Source organism: Gopherus evgoodei, chromosome 1, assembly GCF_007399415.2.
Source record: "Gopherus evgoodei ecotype Sinaloan lineage chromosome 1, rGopEvg1_v1.p, whole genome shotgun sequence".
Taxonomy (NCBI): domain Eukaryota; kingdom Metazoa; phylum Chordata; order Testudines; family Testudinidae; genus Gopherus; species Gopherus evgoodei.
In genome coordinates, this window is record NC_044322.1 from 3974557 (window position 1) to 4001597 (window position 27041).

At 53.6% G+C, this 27041-nt stretch overlaps 1 protein-coding gene across 1 annotated transcript in view; it reads left to right on the forward strand.

Moving 5' to 3' along the window:
* The first annotated feature begins 2396 nt into the window (after positions 1–2396).
* PDE2A (phosphodiesterase 2A) overlaps positions 2397–27041 on the forward strand; it is a 395134-nt gene continuing 370489 nt past the window's right edge. Inside the window, exon 1 of the mRNA XM_030556586.1 lies at positions 2397–2662. Coding sequence (XP_030412446.1) covers positions 2595–2662 — 68 coding nt within the window. The 5' untranslated portion in view covers positions 2397–2594. The remainder of the gene's footprint in view (positions 2663–27041) is intronic.

Below are 27041 nucleotides of genomic sequence, written 5' to 3' on the forward strand. Positions count from 1 at the left end.
ATCTGCCCACTTTTGGAGGAGGGACAGATCTCACCTGCACATGCTCACTTGGCTCTGAGACTTCTCTTCGGAGATCCACTGGGAAACTAAGCTCTCAGGAACTCCAAAGGGAACAGGCAGATACAGTTAGTCTCCTCCAGCAGCTAACCTGGGAGGGTCGCTCTCTGCTGTAGCGGTCTGGCTGTAGGAGCTGCTTCCAGTTCTGACACACATCGTTTCATGGCGCTGTGTGTGCAGGAGCACCCAGGTCCCAGGTAGCTTTGTACAGTCGCAGTGGCCTCACTTGCTATTGTTACTCCAGCTAGCTGGTGAATAGCACGTGCTGCAATCACACCTCTGACTGCAGCGTAGACGTATGCTATAAGACAGGGCACGGCAGATGGATGAGATGAACAGCAGGATGCGTGGGGGGAACGGGGTAACAGAACTAGTAGGACAGGCACTATTCTTAGCTGATCAGGACCAGTGATCACAAATCCATCAGTGGAAGCCAGTGGCATTTTCTCCAGGATTAAGTTGGCCCAGTGACCGTCACTATGTGCCAGGGCAGTAGGTATAAATCTGTGTGTGCCAGGCAGGCAGGGGAGATGGCTTGAAGCTGGCTTGGCTCCAGCGCGGATCTCCATAGAGCTCCACCTGGGGTGGTGACCAAAGACGCCGAAGCTGACTCAGTTTGGGCCTCCTGGTCCCGCAGTGTCCCCAGCCCCCCCACTGCATGCTCAAGCTCAGGGATTACACACCCAGCACCTTTCTGCCTGCTGTAACAGTGCAGCCAGGCTCCCCAAACCACATGAATTAAATTACTGGCATGCACCTGGCTAATAATAGCCCGAGTGATTTTAGCAGCAGAATAATGGCACCCGTATCGACTGGCTCGCTCCTGACGGCAATTAATGACAGAGCAGGGCCCAAAGCAGAGCAGGCAAGGGAGCGGGCAGGGGGGCAGCGGGGGTACAGGATGAGGAGGTGATGCCCGTGGTGAACTCAGATGAGGAGGTGAGAGGGAGCAGAGGGGAGATGGGGGAAGGGATGGAGAGGAGGGACCCCCTGAGACATAACCAGGGTGAGTGGAGAAAAGACGGGAACTCGTCAAAGCTGGAGTGCAGCCACTGCACATTGGGAGCTGTCCGGTCAGATTCTCAGTGGGTGTCAGTCAGTGTCGTTCTGCTGGTGTCAAACAGAGCTTTGCTGGAGTCACTGGAGTGAGGCTGATTACAACAGCACACCGTCCCCTGACTGACACCAGCGGAGGATCTGGCCCAGTGTGTGCATGTAGATATTTCACACACAGATACATCCTCCCCAGACTGACACCACTGGAGGATCCAGCCCAGTGTGTGCATGTAGATTTCACAAACACACATTGACACCAGTGGAGGATCCGGCCCAGTGTGTGCATGTAGATTTCACACACATACACCTCACCAGACTGACACCACTGGAGGATCCAGCCCAGTGTGTGCATGTAGATTTCACAAACACACATTGACATCAGCGGAGGATCCGGCCCAGTGTGTGCATGTAGATTTCACACACATATACCCTCACCAGACTGACACCACTGGAGGATCCAGCCCAGTGTGTGCATGTAGATTTCACACACATACACCCTCACCAGACTGACACCACTGGAGGATCCAGCCCAGTGTGTGCATGTAGATTTCACACACAGACATTGACACCAGCGGAGGATCCGGCCCAGTGTGTGCATGTAGATTTCACACACATACACCTCACCAGACTGACACCACTGGAGGATCCAGCCCAGTGTGTGCATGTAGATTTCACACACATACACCCTCACCAGACTGACACCACTGGAGGATCCAGCCCAGTGTGTGCATGTAGATTTCACATACAGACATTGACACCAGCAGAGGATCTGGCCCAGCATATATGTAGACTTTACACACACACACTGATTGACACCAGCTGAGGATCTGGCCCAGCGTGTGCCTGTGGATTTTTACACCCACCCACACACCCACCCACCCACCAGCTGAGGATCTGGCCCAGGGTGTGCCTGTGGATTTCTCTCTCTCTCTCTCTCTCTCACACACACACACACACACACACACACACACACACACACACACACACACACACACACACACACACACACACACACACGGGGTGGCCGGACTTAGTCCCAGCTGAACAAAGGCTGCTCCCCGAGCCGCACTCCGGGCCGGAGACCCCCGCCCTGCCCCGGGGCAATCAGCAAACTCCAGCCCGGCCCTTTCCCGCCGAGCGCCCGGCCCCCTCCGCCCGCCCGGACTCGCACCTGGCTCCAGCCCCCCGCCCGGGCGCTGCGGGGCCCGCGGGCTTGGAGCGGCTCGGCCGCGGGTCAGCCCGAGCGGGTGTTTCCCTCTCTCGCTCGCTCACACATGCTCCCTCGCGGCACCCGCCCACCCTGCACACTCCAGCGAGCTGCATTCGGCTCCGTTACGGCTCCAGTCCTCAGCCACCCTCCCCCGAGCCGGCTCCGGGAGCAGCCGCAGCCGCGGCGAGCGAGAAGGGCGCCGGGACCTCTGGCCAGCAGCATCCTCAGCCCTCGCCTGCAGCTGGCCGGGCTGGCGAGAGGATGAGGAGAGATGGGCCAAGCTTGCGGCCACTCCATCCTCTGCCGGAGCCAGCCCTACCAGCCGGCCGCGTCTGACATGTGAGTGCCCGGCGCGCCGGGGGTTCGAGCCCGGGGGGCGCGGGCCGGGGGGCTCGGGGGAAAGCGAGGAAAGGAGGAGTGAGGGAAGGGGAGAGGAGCCAGCGAACGGAGCAGCGGATGGAGAGAATGAAACCGAGCGGGAGGGAGGGAGGAAAAAGTTCTTCCTGTCTCAGAGAGGGTAAGAAATAAAGGAGAGAGACCCAGCGACTGGGGCTGGCTCCCCTGGGGGACTGGTCAGCCCCTGCCCACCCCTTGCTCTGCACACCTGGCGTAGCTGGAGTGGTGCCTGCCGGGCATGGGGATGCAGGCTTGGTATTTCCACAGTGGGCACTGCCCCCTGACATGTCGCTCTGTGCCACCCGTGCTGTGTGGGGACGTGGGATGAGGCAGATCCAGGGGGCTTGCTTTCTGGGCTGTGTGATCAGGCCTTCAAACAACAGCTGGGAGTGCAGCAGGGCAAGATGCCCCCTGCTGCCTCAGTTTCCCTTCAGTTGCTTTAGTCTTGCCGTTTGCAAATCCCCCTTGTGTGGAAGGAGGGAAGGGGTTGCATGGACAGGGTGTCGAAGCCAGGTTAGTGTAGCCCTGTGCGGGCACATGGCTGAGCTGTTTCCCAGGGAGCAGCTAGAGAAATGTTGGGCTCGTTTTGTAAAGGGCTCTGTGTGTGGATAGACTTTGCACTGGCAACTACAACTCTCCTTGTACCACTGACACGGGAAACACGATAGTTTCCAAGCTATAGGAATGCTGACACCGGTCCAGTTGTACCTGGCAGCTCCCTTCCTGGGAGGGGCTGAGCTGAGTTCTGCATCTAGATTCTATTCACCCTCCTGTGACTCCCCCGGAGGAACCTCAGGGGGACACTTGGCCGGGGGTGTGGAGTGTTGCACGGTCAGTTGTGGCCAAACTGTTTGCAGTCTTAGCATCTGTGCAACGTGCCTCAGGTGGCACGTGAGCAGGATTCATCACCGACTTTGGTCCACAGGTTGGATCATTAGCTTCCTCGGCCTGGGCCGGGTACTGATGGGGAGTGGGACGCGAACGCTGATCTGTGTCCCCGCTGTTTGCAGAGCCGCTCCTGTGCAGCCAGGGAGGAGGCTGGAGTTTTAAATTGCTCGTCGCCGTTTCCCCCTGCCATAGCTGGGTCAGGGTCAGTGGAGGGCCTGCTGGATCCTCGGGTTGTCTCTCCACGGCAGTCTGCCAGGAGAAGGCAGTGCGCGTTCCGCCTGGTGCCAAGGGGAGGGGACTGTGCGCTCAGCAGGGACACTGTGCCATGTTTGGGTTCCTTTGTTTGCCCGTGTAAGTCACCCATGTTCAGACAATAGCTGAACAATCTCAGCCCATGCTGCGAGGCCCGCTCAAGAGCTGCTTGTTATTAAAAGGGGTCGCCCCGAATATCCCCCTCCTCTGCCTCTCTGAGGAGCCTGAGCAGAATCCCTCTGGCCAGCCCCCACCCCCAGTGGGTTGCTGTCTGTACAGCGCCGCTTGCTTTAGCCATTGTTTTAAACCCGCTGGCTCTGGTGCCAGGCCGAGTTATTATTTTCCTGCGGGGGGAGTTGTTTGTCCAGCCGTTCCCCTGATCCTCTGGTTGCTGGCATCTTTCATGCCCACCCATGAGCGCGCCCCCGGGAAAGGGTCGTTGCTAGGTCTCACCAATGTCGCAAGCTGGGGGCATGGGGGGGGACTGAGAAGTGAAACTGCCGCGTGTTGCAAGAAGCCACAGCTCCCTTCTTACCCAAGAGCTGATTTGCATCTGAAAGCAAGCAGCAGCAGCGGAGTGCTGCTCCCCGCAAACCTGGCTCTTGGAGCAGTGCCCCCGGAGCTGTGGGACCCGAGCGGCTTTATTAAGGGGGCTGTACAAAGAAGCGGCCCTCTTCCTTTCCCCAGCCCCGCTGCGCTGTGCAGCAGGCAGCCCCTGTGCTGTCCTTTACACGTGGACACCAGCTCCAGTTGTAGCAAAATCCAGCCCAGCTGGAAGGCAAGGGCTCTGCAACAGCAGTGGGGGGAAGATCCGAGTGCAGCTGCTTCCCAGCTGGTGAGCTCCCTGGTTCCTTCTGGGGGATGGCTTGTGAGCCGCCTGCTGTGGCCAGCAGCAAATGTCTCCCCCAGGAGAGAGCAGAGGGCTTGGGGCTTGCTCCGTGCCCTGCTGGTCCACCCCGTTTATCCCCAGACCTTCAGGGCAGAGCCTGAGGCCGGGATTCTGTTCACCCCCTTTGTGGCAGAACACCGGGTGATGGGCACGGGTAGCGGATGGAGAGCTGGGAGCACCCCTCTCTGAGCAGCACAGAGCGGTGCTTGGATTTCCGCTGCCTCTGCTATGAACTCCCTGGGTGGGCCTGCCCGACCCACAGCCAGCCCTCGTCTCAGGAGCTATTGGACACAGGCCTGCCAGTGCAGTAGTCACCACATGAATGGGACTGACTCTTCTTCCACATGGACAGGCAATGGTGCCAGGCACCCCCACTCCAACTCCATAGTTGCATAGGGCCATGGATGAATATCTCAAGAGCTGGTGTGTTCCTCCTGATCGCTGCACTCCAGGAGCCCTCTTCTCCCTCTGCAGGGCAGGAGCAAGCTGTCCAGAGATCTCAAAGAGCATCAGAAAGAGAGGCAAGTGTCAGCATCCCCATTCTACTGATGGGGAAACTGAGGCATGGGGAGATGAAGTGCCCTGCCCAAGGTCGCCTGGCAGGTCAGTGGCAGAGCTAGGACTAAAACTCGCATCTCCTGTCTAGTGGCTTCTCCCTACAGTACAATTGCAGGCACAGCTTCTGGGTGGGTGCTGGATCGCATGTTGCCACCAGGCCTCGTGGGGGCATCTCAGTGGTGTGATGTGCTGCCCGACGGAGGGTTTAGAGCACAGGCCCAGAAGTCAGGGCTCCTGACTCTGGCAAGTCACGCCAGCCAAACTGATCACAAAGCCTTGGATCTCTCACCTGGAGGGTGCTATGGAAGGGTTGTTAGTGCTGGCGGGTGGGGTCCCACAGACAAGGCCTATATGATGGAGCTGATGCTGGGCAAAGAACGGGGCGGGAGGTCAGAAAAAAGGAGGCTTCCATGTGTTAACGATCATTAGTAAAACGGGGCTGGATTGAGGCACAGCTGCCATAGGCAGACAGGTACAGGGTGAGTATTAAGATTAGCCTGAGGTGTTAGCTTGGTGTCCTCCCTGGCTGGAGAAGATTGTGGGGAAGGACTGGAGATGGTGAGCAGCTCCCTCAAAGCATTCACACGTGGGGTCTGGTACAATGACCCTCTGAAGGACCAGTGATTTGTCTGGGGGGTTCTTTTTAGTAAAGCATCCTCCCTTCTCCCCCAGCTTCATGGGCAGTAACGGAGCAGGGAGCCTGACTCCCCCGTGGCCTGTCACTTTATGGATGTGCAGCGCCACTGTTCTGATGGGGTAGGGTTTTACCCTCTCTTAGCCCAGGTGAAGCGGTCACACAAGGTAACAGCCTTGGAGAACCAGCCCCGCAGACTTTGCTGCTATACACCTGTTTCTGGGGAAGCCCACTCAGTCTAGCTGAACTGGGGTTCAGGTAGTGCCTCGGAGGGCACTCGAGTGGGTGATACATCATTATTAAAGTGTGTGTGTGCTGGGGATGGGGGGATTGCTATGAAGGCTGGGAGAGTGCTCAGATGAGGCTGTTGGTTGCAGCCCAACTATAGTAGCTCCGCTGGCCTGATCAGCACCGTGTCTGAGTACCTCACAATCGTTGATGTCTTTCTCCTCCCCCCGGGAGGCAGGGCTGGGCTGTTATCCCCATTGCACAGATGGGACACTGAGGCACGGCGAGACTAAGTGATTTGCCTAATATCATGCAAGAAGCACATGGCAGCGACTGAATCCAGGTCTCTCAAGTCCTAGGTGAGTGCGCTAACCACTGCGCCACCCTGCCTCCCTGAGAGCAAAGCCCAGTGAGTGAATTTCATCCCCTGAGAGATTATACAGCCTCTGCTGTCATTTACCCGAGTGCCAGTCTGGAGTAGCTCTATTGTGTTCAGTGGAGTTACTCTATATGGACATCCAAGATACAGAGCCCAATTTGACCCTATGAATCTAGAATTAAAACCATGTCTTCCCCTTTTGGAGTTCTTTGGGTTACTCTAGAAAGCACTTGTGACGCCCTGCCCTGTATATTTTCCCCAGAGCCTGGGGGGCGAGGGCCTGTCAATCAAGAGCTGTGTATACACTAGTGCAGTGGTTCTCAATCATGGGTCCAGGGCCCACTGGGGGGCTGCAATCAGGTTTTAGGGGAGCCCGCCAAGCAGGGCCAGCATTAGACTTGCTGAGGCCCAGGACAGAAAGCTGAAGCCCAGGTCTCCAAGCTCCGCCACCCAGGGCTGAAGCCGAAGCCTGAGCAATGTAGCTCTGTGGGGGCCCCTGTGGGATGGGGCCCCAGGCAATTGCCCTGCTTGCTACCCCCTAACATCAGCCCTGGCTTTTATACACAGAAAACCAGCTATTGTGACACAGGTGGGCTGGGGAGTTTTTATAGCATGTTGGGTGGGGGGCGCTCAGAAGGAAAAAGGTTGAGAACCCCTGCACTACAGTGTGATTGTCACATGTAGCACTCCACATCACAGTGGGTTTTTAATAAGCCTAGAGTGCAAATCCACTGAAGACCAGTTGTTTCCTGGAACTGAACCAGCCCTCATTTCCTCTGTGTGGCCCTTTGCAGCTCTGGCGGTGTGAGCGAGTGGGACGCCACATGGTGCATTATTATCCAGGCAGCCTGTGAACTCAGGGGAGCCTGTCAATTAACATCGGGCTCAGCACACGGCAGAGAGCTGCAACCAGACTGGGTCACACAGTTTCACTCTTTAGCTGGGGTGTAAGGCGACGCTCACTGAATGCCAGCTTTGCACTTCCCAAGGGGGATCTGGAGCAGAGCTGTCCTCTTTCCTGCGCAGGGAGAGACGTTCTAAATCGACTTCCCTTCCGAGACCCTCACCCTTGGCAGAGAGCTCCTAGGCAGAGACCTCTCTAGCGCCATGTCCCTGCCGGAGCAGGATTGGCCCAGTGGGGCATTTTGCACAGCTTAGTGTTGTCTGTTTGTTTGTGCAGTCTGTGCTGTTTGCCTCAGCTGAAAGGTGGGAGTCAGCAAACTGAGGGACCGATGTAGTGGTCCAAAGCCTGTTTTCACCCCATTCTCAATCCCCCTGGCTGCCGAGGGATGATTCAGCCTTTAGTGTTACTTAGAGCAGCCTCAAGGGTGTTCTAAATGATGCTGGCTGGTAAAGGCCTCTTCTGATTTGTGACCACCCTGCAGGGCTAGGAGTGAGAGCTGGTACTATTGGAAAAGGGAGCTGTCCATCTTTCCAGCGAGAGACACGGTGCTTGCTTCCAGCCCTGGATGCAGCCTACTGTAAAGTCTCTTATGCCTAGGAAAGCTACACTAGGTCCTTTCTCAGATCCTTCAGTACTAGATACAGGGATCCAGCTAGATATGTGGTCTTGCTTATGTCTCCAGTACAACCCTGAGCACATTGTTGGCGCCTTGCAACTAACTAATGATCAAAAGAATAATCAAATGTAGGATGTTAAAGGAATTAATCCCATTGTGTCTGCCGGCTGCTGGCCAGACACTGCAGCAGATACTGTCAGTTAGTATGGGCTCTGCTTCATTGGTCTATACCCTGACTACATGACTACACCCTGCAGCCAGGACTCAAACAGGGAGGGGAGCTTTACCATCTGAGCCAAAATTGACCCTTTCCCTGGGTGAGGTGGTAGGAAATTATGTGGCTGCCTCCTTCCCTGCACAGGGCAGCATCCAGGGTATAAACATAACATGAACGCAAAGTGCATGTCACGTTCCCCAGCTAATTGCTGTTCCATAAGAGAGCAACAGCCTACTACTGTTGGTTACTGATGGAGCTGCTCCTTTAGCTCAAGTGGTGGAGGGCAGTGCTTTGGTGCTGAGTGCCCAGGTTTCAAAACTTGCTGTTGACTTTTGCTGGGAACTGTTTTGTGAGCATGTGGCTTGGGATGCCAAACCACCTGGGGGATTTTTTCCCTGGGAAGCCATGAATGATCTAAATGCATTTCCAGGATTGCCCAAGGTTTCTTGAGCCAGTCTCTGAGCTCTCCCCTCTACTCTTGCTCTTTCACTATTGCTAGATTTCTGCCTGTCTCTTTCCTGGTTCCCACGTGGCTTCCTGATAGCTGAGCTGGTCGTTAGCCAGAAACATGGGCACGCCGGAGCATGGAGGAAGCCGTCCTGGGACTCTCTAGCCATCTAGCCCTGCCAAGCGCTGAGCTGTGCTACTTAATGGATGGGGCTGCTCATCTGAAAGGGGGAGGGGGCTCGGTGAATCATTTTCCCCACCCGGGCTGTGACGGCTGATGCTGCTACATCAGCAAAGGAAGGAGAAGTGTGTCTGTTAGCCCAAGCGGAGCAGGGACTAGGCTACTGAAAGAGAGACCGGACAAAACACTGGACAGTGTGCATTGGATTACAGGATACTGGTTTGGTAGGATTAGGGATGGAAACGACCTTTGCAATCGGAATGGGTCTGGACAGCTCCCTAACCTCTTAAATTTGGGGGTGTTCTTTGATCTCATTCCAGGCAGGCAACAGCCCCCTAATTTCAAACAGGCTGAACCAAAACCCTGGACCTAGGTGCTTTGGGATGTTGGAAATCCAGATCCAAAATTTCGCCTCTTGAGCTCAGGTTTAAACAGTGTGGAGCCCATGTCCCTGCAAGCGCTGGAGCGATTCCCTGGATAAAGGACACAGACGCACACCCCAGTTATGGGAGGCAGGGCAGGGCACCACCCTAGGAAGCGGGAGATCTGTGGGCAACTAAATGAAATAGAGCAACACGTCTCCTCCGACACACCTGTCGGGTTCTGACTGTGAGCACACGGCTGAGAAATCGGAGGTAAGGGAAAAGATCAGAGCTACAGCTGAAATGCTGCCGCTTATGCGTGTTCTCAGACTGATGGGGCTCTGTGCTAAAATGTCGCAGTAATTTCATATCTCACCTCTCACCAAAAAGCCAGCTTCCTAGGAACTGTTTCAAACAGATCCTGGACGGCATTGGGTCAAAGCACAGAATGAACATCCAGAGAGAAATAGTTCATGCCACTGCAGATCTCAGCTTTCCACTGCTGTCCATTTCTACCTGGCTAGATTCTTGTATTGGCATTGTGGTATCTCATCCTAAATACACGATAACAAACACCAGGCTAAAGGGATGTCTATTGCAATGACCTGGTGGGTGACCTTGGGCAAGTCACTGCCCTTCCACGTGCCTCAGTTTCCCCTTTAACTTGTCTAATTAGACCGGAAGCTCCTTGGGGCAGGGATTATTTTTTATTCTGGTTTTGTCTCCTCTCAAAACGCTGCAGCGGCACACCTGCAGCACAGGCGCTCATTACAGCGACCGAAGGGGTTCTTCTGTTGATCTAGCAGTGTCTACACCAGGGCTTAGGCTGGCTTCACTATGTCACTATGACTCAACCTGAAGCCTTAGGAAGGAAGTACTCTGCAGCCTATCATCAGCGACCCTTAAAGAGTTAGTTGTTAGTTTGTACTTTTCAGCTGGGTGACTCAGAAGACACTGAGGAGTTATTTATATTGAGCAGTTGAAATGCTAAGACTGCTTAGGAGTTTTATTTTTCTTGTGCTGTTATAAGCCGCGGACCAAATTCAGCTGCACTTACTTCTCCCAAAGCTGCATGTGCCTCTGGCCATTCAACAACTTTCCAGTGCCAATCTGGCAGGTAGCAGCAACTATAATAATATCTAGGATTTATATAACACTTTTCATCCAGAGATCTCAAAGCATTTACAAAGGAGGGTCTCCTCATTATCCCCATTTTGCAGATGGGGAAACTGAGGCACAGAGAGGCACCTTAGCTCACCAAGCGGCTAGCGGCCAAGCCAGGAATAGACCCCAGGTCCGCTGAGTCCCAGTCTAGTGCACCTTCCACTAGGCCTACATACAGAGAGAGTGCTAAGGGGTAGGACTGCACACCTGATAGGGATCCCAATATTTCTCTTAACATCAGTGGTGGTCCAGCTCCTCTATGCCACAGTGCCCCACCCCTGGCAGCGTGGGGATGGGGTTAGAAAGTGGCGTGGGGGCAGGGCTACAGGGCCAAACTGGCAGGGAGATGCTGCAGCTTAGGACTGACTACACCACTGCTTCAAATGGATAGAAGGAAATATACAGAACTCATTCCATGGAACTTACAGCCACAAGAGATCACCGAGGCCCAGAGCTTAGTAGGAGTCAAAAAACAAAACAACAAAAAACCAAAATGAGGATTGGATGTTTGCATGGGTAATCCGAACATCCACAGCTATGTAACAAGGCTTACAAAATAGCTTGAAGGGATAGAAACCTTGATGCTTCAGCGTATAAGCCATCCTCCTTGGTGCCACAGATCTGGTGCTCTTGAACGGCTCTGAAACAGTGCCTGGCGGAGCCCTTCAGTGTGTCAGCCCCCTTAAGGTCACACCCTCTCACTGAGGTGAACCCGTGGCTTCCCCACCTCCTGGGACCGACCCCTGGAGCCTTCAGCACCCCTAGGGTGACCAGACAGCAAGTGTGAAAAATTGGGCCAGGGGCTGGGGGGTAATAGGAGCCTATATAAGAAAGAGCCCCAAATATTGGGACTGTCCCTATAAAATCGGGACATCTGGTCACCCTAAGCACACCTGCTTCACCCCCTGAGCTCCCTGCAGGGAGTGCACCTGGACTGGATGCCTGAGGGAGACTCCAAAGGGAGCAATGCACCCCCACCTTCCTTAATCTGGAGTGACTCTGAGCTCGCGGTGGAAAAGCAGACGGAGGGTTTATTAAACGTCTGCAACACAGCATAGAACGTCCTTAGTTAACAGATCTCACCATTAGGAAATGCTTCCTTTACAGAAATAGACCTCAGCTGTGAAGTCTGAATCAAGAACTTGATCATCTAAATCCAAAATTTTCCCCACCTTCTGGGCTGGTTGCATTCAGACGTGTGGGTCAGGGTCAGCTCCCTAGCCAAGCTCTGTGTGGCCTCCTTTCATTCGGGCAGCATGCTTAGCTCCCTCCTTTACCAACTCAGAGCAATCCCCCTTTTTCCTTGCTTCTGCCCCTTTCCTTCTGCCCCATGTAGATGATTATCAGAACCACAGACCCTATGGAGTCTGACACGTTTAATTTAAACAACAACACAGCAGTGCTTTTGCCAGCACTGGCCCAAGGCAAGAAGAAACGCAAGGATTAGATCAAGGAAATGAGGCCAGTTGTAAACAAACTGCTCACATGGGATTAGTCATGGGGCTTGTCACAGAGTTATATTTGCTAGTCGCTGGATGGACGCAGGTGGGAGGCACAGATGGGGAGATGGGTTTGGGGGACCCACAAGACTGACAACTAAAGGGGTGCTGGTGGTATGGTCCAGGCTCTGGACTGGGTCATAGGAGATCTGGATTTAAAACTTGGCTGCGTCACAGACCCCCTCCGGGAATCCAGAGCAGTTGCGCTCACCCTTCTCCATAAATAGGGGTAAAATTCACCCCCTGCAGAACACTCACCCTGCTCAAGCCCCCCGAACAGAAGCAGGACTGGATAGTAGGGAAGCTGCCATGGGCAGAGTGGTAGCTGAGGACTTGGGTGGCCAGGATTTGCTTGCCCAGATTTTGGGCAAATCATTCAAGCACACCCACCAGGGCTGTAATTTTCACGTTACTAAACACACCTGTGCTTGCGCCGATGAGCTAGTATGCTAAAAAGAGCAGCAGCATGGGCTAGCAGTGCTGGGTACAATCATGCCTGACCCCCTGGGGGTGTACTGGGACGGACAGCCCATGGAGACATGGCTACCCTGCTACGATCTGAGCTAGCACGGGGTACCTGTACCCAAGCTGTAAAATGGATCCCTAGCTGCAGTGTAGACACAGCCTTAGTGTCCGTGCCTCAGTTTCCCAACTATCCAATGAGGGACAATAGCCCTTCTTTAACTCCCGGGGGAGTTGTGAGTCTACATGCATGAAGGATTCTGTGGGGCCATGCGCCAGTGAAGGCCATATACGTACCCCGCTGATACATGAAACAGACCGATTCCGGTGTCAGGTCTTGCTGCGTGGCTGTGATGAATGTGTTTTAAACACTATTGAAAACCTCACGGCGGCAGCGTCCTTTTAAGTGGAAGAAGCGGGAGGAGGGGGGGAATGTAGGTAGCCTTTAAATAAAAAATCGCGGCATGCAGGACACATCCAGCAGTTAAGGGGGACGCTGACTTCAGAAAAGGCTTTAATCTCCTTATTCAAGCTGAGCGACGACTCGTTGCCTAATTATTTTATTATCAGTGATGCTAGGCAAGACACTGTCTCAGCACTGTCACCGCCTGTGCGCTGCCCTCGTTCGCTGGCCCCGGTTGAGAACGGCCGGCATGGATGTGCTTTGCTGGATAGGGACGGAGGCAGCATGTACTCCACAGGGCCTGATCCTGACAGGCGATGGGAACCTCCTCTGTGAGGCTGAGTGCTCTTTGATTTACGTCATCTTCAGTAGGAGCTGAGGGACCTTTCAAGATCAGACCTATACTCCACCTCTTCTTTGCGTAGAGAGTGGAAGGGCATAGTCCAAATGTCCCAGGGCAGACACTGGCTGCAGCAGGGGCAGGGAATGCTGCTGGCAGCTCTGCACTGCCCGTGAATTGTTAGCCCATGTACTCTATCCGTCTCTGGTGGCTGCGTGGTATCTATGGAGGTGCCAGCAGGGCAGGTAAAACCCAGAGGCTGCAGCTTCAGTACCACTGGATGGAAGGTCAGCTGACAGTAACAGTAGGCTTTTATCTTTTTTGCAGACCAGCCGCCAGAGTGAGATAGAGCCATAGTCACTTGAGAAAGCCTGAGACACGAAGGAAGTCCTAGGCAGGCTGGGGGTGGGGTGATAGCACCGGCCTGCAGAGCTGGCCTCCCACCTTCGCCACAGGTTCTCCGCACGGCCTTGGGCAAATCACTTCATTTTGCTGGGCCTCATCAGGGAAAGAGGGATCGCAGTTCTGCCGTGTGTGTTCAGCCTACCAGCTCTTTGGGGCAGGGACTGGCTCTCACAAGCGGTTTGTGCAGCACCTAGCACAACGGGCCATCAGCTTAGTAGGGACTGGAGTACAAGCATCTAGTATTTACATACAATAGCGCCTCTCTGTGGTACTTCCCTGGCCCCCATCGCTGCAGCATCCCTTTTGTTAATGTAGTTAGCCTGACAACACCCTTGTGAGGTGGTCACACAGGGGGTCTAGGGGACAGCAAAGAACCGAAGGCAGGTCTCCCAAGTCCGAGTCTAGAGCAAGAATTGCTGGGCCATCTTTCCTCACACCCCCTGTGCTGGCGGCTTGCTAACAACACAAGAAGGAACGGTCAGGTCCTTGAGTCAAGGCACTCATCCAGCCTAGGCACAGGCGGAGGTTGAGGGATGGGGAACGTAGATACAAGTCACCTTGACCCATGGCAGGCAGCGGGGCTTTAAGGGTCTTTAAGAGGGCTGAAGTGTGGCCAGGGTAGGGGCTGTATGGACAAGCTCAGGCCAGTGGCACGGTGCATTGTGGAGGGCCCATGGAAGAAGCATGGGGGTAACTGTGTGAGAAAGCTGCTGCCCGGGCAGACAAAGCTGGGAGTATCGGAGGAGAAGAGAGCACGGAGGAGGAGAGGAGATATGGGGGGGGCAGAGTTCTGTACTACAGCTTTGAGGCTAGCAATAAGGTGTTTCAATCTGATGCAAGAGCAGACAGGGAGCCGAAAACCCCACGCTGTGTTCTGACCTCTCTGCTCTGGGTTTGTTTCCCCCCTGCGGCAATGAAAATCTTCCACACCGAGTCCCGTGAGCATCACCCAACAGCATCGCACAGGAGGAGTTTTTAACATCATCCAGGCCGACGGGGTAGTTTGATGGGCCCCCTATGGACAACAGGTACATTTAACAAGCTCCTTGGGGTAGCCCCAAGGTGATTAGGGTTTGTAGATGGATGGCTGCTTACTGCACATCGCTAGCTCATTTTTATTTTCAGACGAGGAGTCTGGACAATGAGCTCTGAAATCCTGCAGAACTCCTTAGAGAACCGTTCTCTATAAAATCGTCTATTGACTCCTAACCGCTCAGCACCTCACCAGCAATTCACAGTCTACTGTAGCAAGAGATGCACTTTTCCCTTCAAAGAACAAGGCCTTGGTGTGGCTAACTTGAAGATCTGTAGGACAAATCATTGGATCTCACCCATGTGCCCATCTTTGGATTGGGAGCCAGGGAACTTGGGCCCCTTCCCTGGCTCTGCCCCTGGCCTGCAGGAAGCCTGTTCATTGGCTCTTGCAGGGGAAATTGATGGTTGTCACCTGTGCCACGGAGCTGGCCTGATTTCTCTTTACTGTTAGGTGGCCCCCATTGCTCTGAGCATCCTACGTATATTCATGGATTTATCCTCCCAACACCCCTGCGAGGTAGGGGAGGGCGATTGCACCCGTTGTGGAGATGGGGAAACCGAGGCAAAGAATAATTAGAGGCCAGGATTTTCAGAATTGTCAACCCCCATTTTAGGCACCAAAATAAGCAGCCAGATTTCCATAGGAGATCAGCACAAGGGGACACGAGCTCTGCTGAAAATCTGGCTCCAATTGGGGGCTCTGAGGACTTGAAAACTCGGCTTGTTGCGTTTTGCCCAGTGTTCCGCAAAGAGTCCGTGGTAGAAGAGCCCAGCTCTTGGGAGGTCCCGTCTAGTGCTTTAACCACCTGCCCACAGCAAGAGGAGCTGTTGCATCTAATAACTCAGGCTCATATCAGGAGTGCTGGGAGCCAGGATCGGGGCCACTAGGAAAATCTTGATCCAGATCCGGGTTCGAATTCCAGATGCTCCCCGGAGTTTGGTGCTGGTCTGTTCCAGAGCCACCTGGACAAGGACCCTTAGAAGGAAAAGGAGACAGGCCAGGTTCTCCAAGGTATTTAGGCTCCTAACTTCCGCTGAAATGGGCCACGGTTGACGGCTGGGTCATGGTGCATCAAACACATGGCTTCAGCTCAAACCATATTTGTTCTTTCTATCACACTAAGTCTGACTCCTATGGTGGAACCGTACACTGCGGTAACTACATGGTAATTAGGGACTCAGACTCATTAGCTTCCATGGTATTGTTTGATCACACTAGCTGCATTTCCATCCCACAACCTCTCCTTCCTCCCCCACCATTGCCAGTAACTGCTGCTTTGGGTCAGCATACCTGGCTCTCAATCATGAAACAAAAGGTAATGCTTCGGGTTAAGTGGCACTAATTATACCTGGGTGTGTGGGCAGCCCCAGGAAAACGGATTTGGCTCCACTTTGCTCATGTGGAAATGTAATTGTCAGAGCAGCTGGAATGCTTGTTTTCACCCTGGGTCACTTGAATTGGGAGTCACAGAGCCATAATGTGCACTCATGGAGGGTGCACAGAGCTCTAGCTAGCAGGGTATGCCACCTGCAAGGGTGGCGGGCACCAGCTGTGCCCATGGAAGATGTGGCTAGTTTATGTTTTAGCAAGGTTTTGGACACAGCTTCCAGGGAAGCAGACCAGGGAAATGTGGTCTAGATGAAATTACTGTAAGGTGGGTGCACAACCGGTTGAAAGACTGTAGTTGAAGAGTGGTTATCAATGGTTCACTGTGAAATGGGAGGGCGTATCTAGTGGGGACCTGCAGGGGCCAGTCGTGGGGCTGGTGCGATTCAATATTTTCATTAATGACTTGGATAATGGAGTGGGGAGAGTTTATAAAATTTGCAGGTGACACCAAGCTGGGAGGGGTTGCCAGCCCTTTGGAGGACAGGGTTCAAAACAACCTTGGTCTGAAATCAGCAAGATGAAATTCAATAAAGACAAATGCAAAGCACTATGTTAGGATGGAAAAATCAAAAGCAGAACTACACAATGCGAAATAACTGGCTAGGTGGTAGTGCTGTGGAAAAGGATCTGGGGGTTAGCGAGGGTCACAAATTGAACATGCATCAACAAGGTGATGCAGTTGTTAAAAAGGCTAATACCATTCTGGAATGTACTACCAGGAGTTTCGTGTGTAAGACATTGGAGGTAATTATCCCACTCTGCTAGGGTGAGGTTTCAGCTGGAGAACTGCATCCAGTTGTGAGTGCGATGCTTCAGATCTGTTAAGGACTATTATAACAAGGACGGTGATCAATTGTTCTCCATGTTTTCTGAAGGGATGATGTAATGGTCTCCACTCAGGGTCTGGTTGGGAAGCGTGGCCTAGTGATCACGGCCACAATCCTGGACTGCCAAGGGGATTGTAGGGAGGGGAGCCCAGGGCCTCCCACTCTACCAGGCTCTGACCCAGGGCCCTTTTAGCTACCAGTAACCCGGCAACCCAGGCTGTCCTCCCTGGGCCTCTTCCTCTCGTCTCCCCACCTGGGGTCACCTCAGTCCACGCCTTCCCCCAGTGGGAAAATCCAAATCCCAGGGAAGCAAGAGAGAGTCGCCACTGTCCAGGACCACTGGATACTTCCCTCTCTGCAGAGGGTCCTCCCTTTCCTCACAGATGGCCCCTTTGGGCAGCTGCATCAGAACCTGTAGGTTTCGCTCTGCTCTGCTCTGCTGTAGCTGTGGGCTGCAGGTCTGCTCACCTTCAGCACCGTTCGCCAGCTGAGCTAATTCGCTGCCTTTTAATTCCTCCAGCAGATGGAGCATTTGCTGCCGGTGTGGTGGGGCGGGGCTGGCTGAGCCCAAAATGAGCCCTGAAGCCCTGGTTGCTCAGTGTGGCGTTTGTACATCCCATCACAGATGGCAGGAAGCAATGGGCTTAATTTGCAGCAGGGAAGATTTAGGTTAGCTATTAGGAAAAATGTTGTAACTCTCAGGGTAGTTAAGCTCTGCAATCCGCTTCCAAGTATTGTTGCCAGACCTCCAGGATCGTCCGGGAGTCTCCAGGAATTAAAGAGTAATCTGTAATGAAAGATGTCATGTGATGAAACCTCCAGGAATACATTCTACCAAAATTGGCAACCCTACTTCCGAGGGAGGTTGTGGATTCCATCCCCGTCACTGGAGGTTTTAAGACCAAACTGGACAACACCTGTCAGGACTGGCCTAGGTTTGCTTGGCCCTGCCTCAGTGCAGGGGACTGGATTTGGTGACCTCTCGAGGTCCCTGCAGCCCGAACTTGTTATGATTCTATAATGCAAGAACCCCTGTGGCAGTCAGTCATGAACTACCTGGTCCTTGGGGTCGTCTCTTTCCTAACCTCCTGAATTTGGCTCATGTCCTAAAGCACCAGGCCCTGCCAGACGGCAATGAGCATTTACCACAGCGGACAGAGGGGAGATTGGAAAGGGAAGATCTCCCCTGGGGCACATGCAGAGCGTCACTGGGTGGAATGTGCATGTCCCAGGAAAGTCACAGATGTGTTCTGATCTATACCAAAACTAACTTACCAGCTGAGCTCCAGGTGAGCACTTCTGTGTGCCCATAAGAACATCATAAGAACGGCCATAGTGGGGCAGACCAATGGTCCATTTAGTCCAATATCCTGTCTTCCAACAGCAACTTGTGCCAGAGGGAATGAACAGAACAGCCAGTCATCGAGTGACCCATCCCCTGTCATCCACTTCCAGCATCTGGCAGTCAGAGGTTTTGGGGCACCCAGAGCATGGGGCTGCATCCCTGACCATCGTGGCTAATAGCCATTGATGGACCTACCCTCCACAACCTTCTCTGATTATTTTTTAAACCCCGTTGTAGTTTTGGCCATCACAGTATCCCCTGGCAATGAGTTCCACAGGTTGACACTGCGTTGTGTGAAGAAATTCTTCCTTTTATTGGTTATAAACGTGCTGCCTATTAATTTCATTGCGTGACCCCTGGTTCTTGTGTCATGTGAATGAGTAAATAACACTTCCTTATTTACTTTCTCCACACCAGTCATGATGTTATAAACCTCTATCATATCCTCTTTAGTCGACTCTTTTCCAAGCTGAAAAGGCCCAGTCTTATTAAACTCTCCTCGCATGGATGCTGTTTCATACCCCTAATAATGTTTGTTGCCCTTCTCTGCACCTTTTTCAATATATCTTTTCTGAGATGGGGTGACCAGAATTGCATGCAATATTCAGGCAGACCCTGGATTTATACAATGCTATTATATTTTATGTCTTATTATTTATCCCTCTTGCTTTAGGACCGAGACATGCTGCTCTTCACTCAGAATCTTGAATGGGGGATCAGTAACATATTTGAGGCCCCAAATGAGATCAGGGCCCCATCATGCTAGGTGCTGGACACACACATAATGAGACACAGTCTAACTACACAAAGGGTGGGAGGGGAAACTGAGGCACTGAGCATGGAAGGGACTTTCTAAGCCATGTCCAACAGGTCAGCGGCAGGACCAAGCACTTAGTAAGACTCTGCGTGGGATCGGACATTTAGATGGATATCTAGGGTTAGAACAGCTGATGCTAACAAATTTTGGAGTGGATCTAATACCTCATTCTCCAACCCAATCTCTATGAGGGGTAGGATGAGACCTTCCTGGGGGACTGATTATCTCACCTCTGCCTAAAACGGGGTTTCTTGCACCTTCCTGGGAACCAGCTGGTGCCATCACTGTTGGAAATGGGATACGGCTCCGATACAGGTCAGCACTTCCTAGGTAGCTAGAAGCAGAACACAGATCTCCTGATTTTTAAGCAGGGGCAGATTGACCGGCCCACACTGTCTCGCTAATCTCCTGTAATAAAACACAGCATCTGAGCTGTGCAGCAAGGGGTTGTCAAGGGGAGGACATGCTCCTTGGATACCGTGGTGCTCAAATCAGCCTCCTGGCTTAGCAACACCGCACCTTCCCGGCTGCACCACAGCAAAGTAAGAAGTGCCCCGGGCACTCGGGTGGAGTGGGTTGGGGCCTTGCCTCTCATGGCCGCGTGAGGTAGGCCTGGTCTATACTGAGAATTTACGTTGACATAGCTACAGCGCCCAGGGGTGTGAAAATCCACCCTCCCTGAGAGCCGTCGCTATGCCGACCGAAGGCCCGGTGTAGGCGAAGCTTGGTGGAAGGAAGGATGCTTCCGTCAACCTCGCTGCCGTTGCTCGTGGTGGTGATGTTCCTGCTGCGATGGAAAAACACCCTTCTGTGGCCGTAGGCTGCGTTTACACTGCAGTTACGCCATTGTAGCCACAGTGCCATAGCTGGGTCCCCGTAGTGCAGACGAGCCTCCGCCTGTCTCTGAAAGGGATGGACGGCAGCATGAGGCCCCCAGGTTAGGTGGTGGCACTTTCCAGGAGCCCAGTGCATGGAGAAAGCCCATGTGCCGAGCCTGAACTCTGTGGTTACCTCCGGAGATCACCAGCCGTTTCCCACAGCTCCACCAGTGACTCAGTAGCTATCAGAACCCCAGGGGGAAACGTTACAGCAGATAAATAAAGGAACGGGCAGGGCCCAGTCCCAAGAAATGCAGAACACCGTCAACAACCCCCGAGGACTTTGCAGGACATGGTCAGCGCCCCGTTGTCTATCTTCTCCCCACCCTTCACGTTAGGGACTTTTTCCCATGAACCCCCCAGCAGTGACAAGCCTCCTTTCCCATTCCCCAAGCCCACTCCCCATTCTTCTCCCCTGGCTTAGCTAACGAGCCCTGACGCAGGCCCAGCCTGAGATGCTAGTCCCCCATCTGGCCAGCCATTAGCCCCTCTTCATGGCCAGATAAATTGCCCCAGCTGATCCGCAGTCAGTTCAGTGCCTACTTTTTGCTGTTTGTTACGCTGACGGTCTGGTATGTAGGTTAACTCCTGGGGGTAGGAACAGAGAGAACGTGTTAGAAGCCCCGCAAGGCTGTGTCGGATCCTCTAACGCTGGTGTGAATGACACACACCCAGGCGTTGGTAAACTAGAATTCAGCCCTCTCCTTCTTCTCCTCCCCCTAGGATCAAAATAACTCCAGGGCCCGATCCTGCTGGGAGCTGAGCATCTCTTGTGACGTGCTAGGACAGCCTGGATCCCATTCTGTTCTCTCCTCAGGAGCTCAAGGCTTTATTGTAACAACCAGGAGGAGGGACAGGGCCAACACCTTCCATCTCTCCACCAGCAGCCTGTACCCAGCCCCAGGGCAATGGCGAGCAGCTGCTGACCGTCATTCTCTGGAGGTCATCTAGCCCAGTCTCCCTAGCGCAGGCACCACCCACCCCATGGGCCAAACTCTGCACTGGCACAAGAACAGAGAGGGCGTTGCTCTATTCAGGATCTGTGAGGGCCAGTGCACAGGTCAGGGCAGCCCTGACTTGCACCCCTGCTTTAATGAGTGCTTCAGTCACCCCGATCAACTCTCCCCAAAATGCACCTGGGGCTGCTGGAAGGTGACGCAGAGATGACGCTCAGCACAGAGGCCTGAAGGGGAATGTTTGGAGAAGGGAGGAGGATGTTTCTCTCTCTCCTTTTATTGCCTATTTAGGTTATGAAGATGAGGCGGTGTGCAGTGAAACAAAATGATGATACATTTAAACCAGAGGAAAGAAAACACTTCCCTGCACCCCTGCCATCTGGTGTTAACCTGTGGAACTCACTGCCACAGGATTTTACCCAGGCAAAGAGCTGAGCAACATTCAAAGTAACTTGGGAACAGGTGTATGAATGAAATTAACCCCAGAGAAGAAATGAAGCCTTGTGCATCAGGGCATAAGCTGCTCACCAGCTGGGGGCAGAAGAAATGCTCTCCCACTCCATGGTTCAGTGCTGCATAATTCGGTGCATGATGGGAAGATTAATGCCTTGTTCTGAAGCACCAACATTGGCTGCAGTCACCGACTATCCTCCTGGCCCTGCTGAATTGGGCCTCTTGTTGGCAATCTCAGCAGACAGGCCAAGGGCTGAATGGCCCATGGGGACTAAACTGACCTGTTGCCCCTAAAGGAGATCCCTGCAGGGCCGGGCTGAGGCTGTGTAGTGTGAGCTGAGCCTATCCAGCCCCAGCTGTGGCAGCCTGAGGACCCGCAGAGCCTGTCTGTCCCACAATGCCAAATTCACCCCACATAAAAGGGGAAAAGTCACGGCAGAAATGCCCCCTCTCTGCTCGGAGCCCTGATCCAGCTGTATGGAACAAGGAGACAACTCGACCTAGGGCCCCGTACGGCTCCATCATCCTTTTTCCTGCACAGGGAGAAACTCCCAGCAGCTCAGCCAGAGCGAGAGGCTGAGGAAACAGGTAGCTCGTCAGCAGCCGGCTTTCCACAGCTGGTCAGTGGCATGAAGTAGGGCTTGGGGGAAGTGGAGCGAAACCCGTCTCTGAAGAGGCTGGATACAGGGCAATGTGGATCAATTCTCTGGCAACATCCATGTTCCCACTGTCAGGGACAACAGTAGCAAGGCCTCCTCGATGGCAACTTGAAACCATTGAGGCACCAACACAGTATTCAGAGAAAACATTAAGAACATTCCCAGTTCGTCACAAAATACACCAAAGGTTGTGAGGTGCTCGGGTACTGCGGTGACGGAGGCCACAGAAGTACCATCGATAGAAGCAGCCACTCCACCAAGACAGTGAAAGAGGGACAAAAAGGGAGGAAAAAGAGAGCAAATGAGGCATCTCCCCCTGCACCAGTGACACTGTACAATATCCCATCCCCCATCCAGGGAAGGAGAGTGACAGCTAGCCTAGCCCCAGTGGGAAGAGAGGCTGAATTTCACCAGCTGGGGAACTGGCCTGGAGTGGTCAGTGAAACCTACAGGAGGAGGGAACATCGCTGATCCAGCAAAGGGCCGAATGCTCTTTGCAGGTAGGGGGAGATCAAGCCCTATGGCAGCAGCCTATGATGAGAACATGTCCAGGATGCTGAGGTTAACACCTTGGTCGCCCACTAAGTGCCAGGGGATCTTTCCTGACTGCAGTGCACAGTGCCCTGACTTGAAAATAACCCAGCACTGCTACAGCAAATGTAATGAAGCTGCTCCGTACCCTTGCAGGGCTCGTGTGCATTACTATTCATGCGCTCATTACAGATGGTCAGACTTTTAATTATGGATAATATTTCTTATGAACTCAGCCACTGTTCTGGTTAGTAAATTGCTCCCTCATTGAGCCCCATCTTCCTGGAAGCCAGCAGTCCCCAAACTGTCCTGGTTAATGCACTGCCTTGTGAAAACAGTTACTGGGGGGCACATCAGGCTTACATACCACCAAGGGTGCATGTATCATTGGCCTGGGAACTCCTGCATCTCTTTGGGACCCTGCACCAAAGCATTTGCAGGGATCATTTCCCTAAGGTTGTGTGTGTGTGTATGTGTGTTCCCTGAGGACGCATCTCTTAACCAGCTATGTATGATTGGTCCTGTTCCCCCAGCTGCAAATGAATACCTGACCCATCAGGTTCATGCCGTCCAGGGTGGTCAGATGCAACACTGGGTGCATCACTCCCTGGTGGGCCATTGGCTGTGAAATGGACATGCCTGAACTGCATCTGTTCGATGAGCTATTGGCTCAGGGGAACTTTGACAGCGCTTGCATTGCCGTCAGCCTGTTCACGTGCTCCCTAGAAATGTACTTTGCATGGCACACAGGGGCCACATCTCTAGAGAGATCACAACAGGCATTTCCCACGCCCCTACCAGGCTGAAAGGCTTGGCTAGAATTCCATGTAATGATCAGGCAGCATGGACTGCCTCTCTACACTTGTAATAGGGACACAGATCGAAGCCCCGCACTGCTAAGCCTCCATAAGCAGCCACGTGCTTTCAGTCTAAAGGTCTTTGTGTTCAGATTAAGGAAGAACAAAAGCAGGAGAGCGCAGTGTGTGCATGTCATCTCTGTGCCACGCTGCATCCACTCTGAGAACAAAATGGACTCCAGAGCAAACAATCCGGCTCCTTTCACATTGTGCGTGTCCGATTTCAGGGGTGGGCTGTCGTTCAAGGGCACAGTCCTCGTGCGCGAGGCGGCGACTGCTCCCTCCCGCTCTCAAGCCTCGCTGCCTCAGTACGTGGGCTGGCGTTGGTGACACTTTTGATGCGTCGGTTTCACATCTTTAAAACAAACGCTGCGGCTGTACGCCGGCATCGGGACAAGGGCTTGCATCTCGTGTCAAGAGTTATTGGCCTCAAAGCCCAGGGCCCTGCTGTGTCTCCAGCATGCTCCCCAGGGACTCGGAAGTACGATCCTTTGCATTAAGGTAGCATCTTGAGGACACAGCTGAGGTCAGGCCCTGTTGTGCTGGGTGTTGTACACACAGAGTAAGAGACTGCCCCTTACGATCTAAAGAGGCAAGACGGATCCCACTGTACTAAGGGTCAACTGAGGCAGTGATTTGTCCAAACTTACATAGGGAGTCAGTGGCTAATTAAACCCAGAACCCCAATTCGCTGCCTTAACCCCAAGATAATCTTTCCACTTGATGTTGAAGCATATGGCTCCCGGCGATGGCCTGCATCAGAGCTGACTTTCTAGCACAGCCGTGCCATTCGAGTCACAATTGGCAAGGCCCTCCTTGCACAGGCTTGGTAAGCCAGCCCTCACCTCCTCTCCACTGTGGCCGAACTCCCCTGCGCGTGGAACGTCTGGGCTACTGCACATTCCTGCCCTTTCGCCGGCCGCTGTCTTTGTGTCCTGCCGGAGAGACTGCAATGGGGAGCAGGTTAGAGATCTGGCCCAAGAGCTGAGAATAGAAAGCCTCCCCTCGCTTGAGCGGTGGGGACGTGGGTTTCTGGAGAAGAAGCAGCGTCCTCCCCGGTGGCTGCCAAGCCCACAGAGCAGAAGCTGCACCTTGCCAGGCTAAGTGCAGGAGGGGACGCTTGCTTTGCACCAGGGGTGAAAATGTGTGTTAGAAGACTCCCTGAATCCTTGGGACACCAGGGCTGCTCCAAAGGAGCTGGGCAGAGAGAGCGGGGTGAATACCCTATGTCCCCTAGCTGTACTGTCTTGGGGCACATGGATCCAGGCTTGTGCACAAAAGACCCAACCCAATGCCATTCTATTCGGTCAGGCCCAGCTGGCGGCTTCATGCTCTCCTTAGTGGGAATTCCACTGGATACATTGACAGCGGGTTCCCATTTCACCTGAGCAAAGGGCTATTGGTCCTGCAGCTGACAGAGAGCGGCTGAAGAAACCATTGCCGACCAGCTGGAGGTTACTACTGGACTTCCACTGGGGTGGAGCGTGCGGTAGTGAGTGATCTTAGCTGCGCTTCCAGGGCGTATGGTAAAGAGAGACACCGGTATACCTGTGTCCCTCACTGGCTTGGCGGCTCCGCTCATCATGTGCCCCATTCCAAGGCATACATGGCGCCTGTTCTTTATGCTCCCACGGGCAGAGAAACAATCGCTCAGAATGAACAAGGCCCGTTCAGGCATAAAACCCACTTTATCGCTTAGCTTAAGGAACAAGATACATTGCCGTCCTCTGGGGCTTTGCAGCAGCCGCCCCCACGTGGAGCAGACGTGCCAGGCAATTTTTTGGTGTTACTCCCTGCTGTCTGTTTAGCTGTGTAGCACTCTGAATCCGCCAATGGGGAGCCAAGCTGCGGTGCCAAGGTTGCGTCATACTCCCTCCATAAGGGGCGCCACAGTGGCGGCAGGACAAGTCAGAGGTTGCGCTGGGTGTGGACAACAATGATTCGACACAATCGAAATGGTGGGCGAAGCCCGGTGTTTGGACTTTGCCATTTCACTGTGTGTCTATTAGAATTATATTGGCATCACGGGAGGTTTTTAAAAACAGGTTGGACAACCACTTTTCCAGGCTGCTCTGGATTTACTCAGTGCAGGGGGCCGGGCAAGATGACCTCTCGAGGTTCCTTCCAGCCCCACCTCTCTAGCATTCTGTTCCAGGGGTTCTCAAACTTCATTGCATCGCGATCCACCTTCTGGCAGCAGAAATTACTACGCAACGCCAGGCAGGGGAACCGAAACCTGAGCTCTGCCACCCCCTGAGTGGGGGTGGGGGCCAAAGCTGAAGCCCAAGGGGTTCAGTCCCAGGCAGGGGGCCTGTAATCTGAGCCCCGATGCCCAGGCTGCAGACCCTCGGGCTTTAGCTTCAGCCCTGCGTGATGGGGCTTGGGCTTCAGTTTCGGCCCCAGGGCCCCACAAGTCTAAGCCAGCCCTGGCGACTCCATTAAAATGGGGTCGCAACCCATTTTGGGGTCCCGACCCACAGTTTGAGAACTGCTGTTCTATTGTGGGCTAGTATATTAAGTAAACCCTTGGATGGATGGAGCATTTCAGTAAGGTCATTTTGATATTTCTGAAATGAAAAATTTCAGAAATGTCATTGGGGGGGGAAACTGAAACATTTTGATTCTTTTCTGTGCCGAGTCAGGACAAGGGGAAATGTTGGACTTTCCTGCAGAAAAGAAGCTCCGAGTTTTGCTCAGCTCTGCTTAGGGATCCAGCCAGCCACCTGCTCTTCGGAGCAGAGCCTGGAATCTCTGTGAGCTGAATTAGGGGCACTGTCACCCCAACCTTTTCATGATGATCCTGGGCAGGCCAATCCTATGGAGACTAGTTTGTATTCCAGGGTGTATTGCCTAGTGATCACAGCATGGAACTAGGGATCAGAGCTTCCTGGCTCTGCTACTGACATACTGTGTCCCCTTGGGCAGGTCAGTTAACTTTCTAATGCCTCAGTTTCCCATGCCTGCCAACATCTGCAAGCAAAAGCCCCAGTAGACTGTATTTTACATAAAATTGCTAAATACACATAAATTCCCTAATGAGTCACTCGTTTGCCCAACTCATCCCCACCCTCCATCAATTCACTTCACCCCTGCCTTGACTGCATCACCAGCTCTTCACCCCCACACTCAGTATGCCCAGCTTCCTCCCCCACCTAGCACCGCTTGCTCTCCGCTCGCTCTGGGTGTACACACCAGGGCTGTCTCCAGCGTTTTTGCCACCTCAAGTGGCAAAAAAGAAAAATAAAAAGCCGCGATCATGGACAGCTCTACTGCCGCCACGTCATTCTTTGGCAGCAATTCGGTGGCGGGTCCTTCCCTCTGAGAGGGAGAGAGGGACCCGCTGCTGAATTGCTGCCGCAGAACCAAATGTGCCACCCTTCTCCGTTGGCTGCCCCAAGCACCTCCTTGCTGCGCTAGTGCCTGGAGCTGGCCCTGACACCCCCCCCCCGTCCCTTTGCTCCTAGGCACGGCTCGCCAAGCCAGCCCCTGGGCGCCATGCTGCAAGGGAAAGAACCACCGCAGCTCCTCTCATTTATGGGCATAGCCTGGGGAAGGATGGCATGGCCTGTGCCTTCCTGCTCTTGTCCACCTCCCTTTTCCCTGGGGGAAGACACTACCCCAGCCCTAGTCCCATGTCAATGCCTCTTCCAGAATATCTGGTCTTTGATTCTGCTGCCTGGATCCTCTTTCTCTGGCCAGGAATATCACACCCCAATTCCTCATTATATTCCCCCACTGAGAGCTCA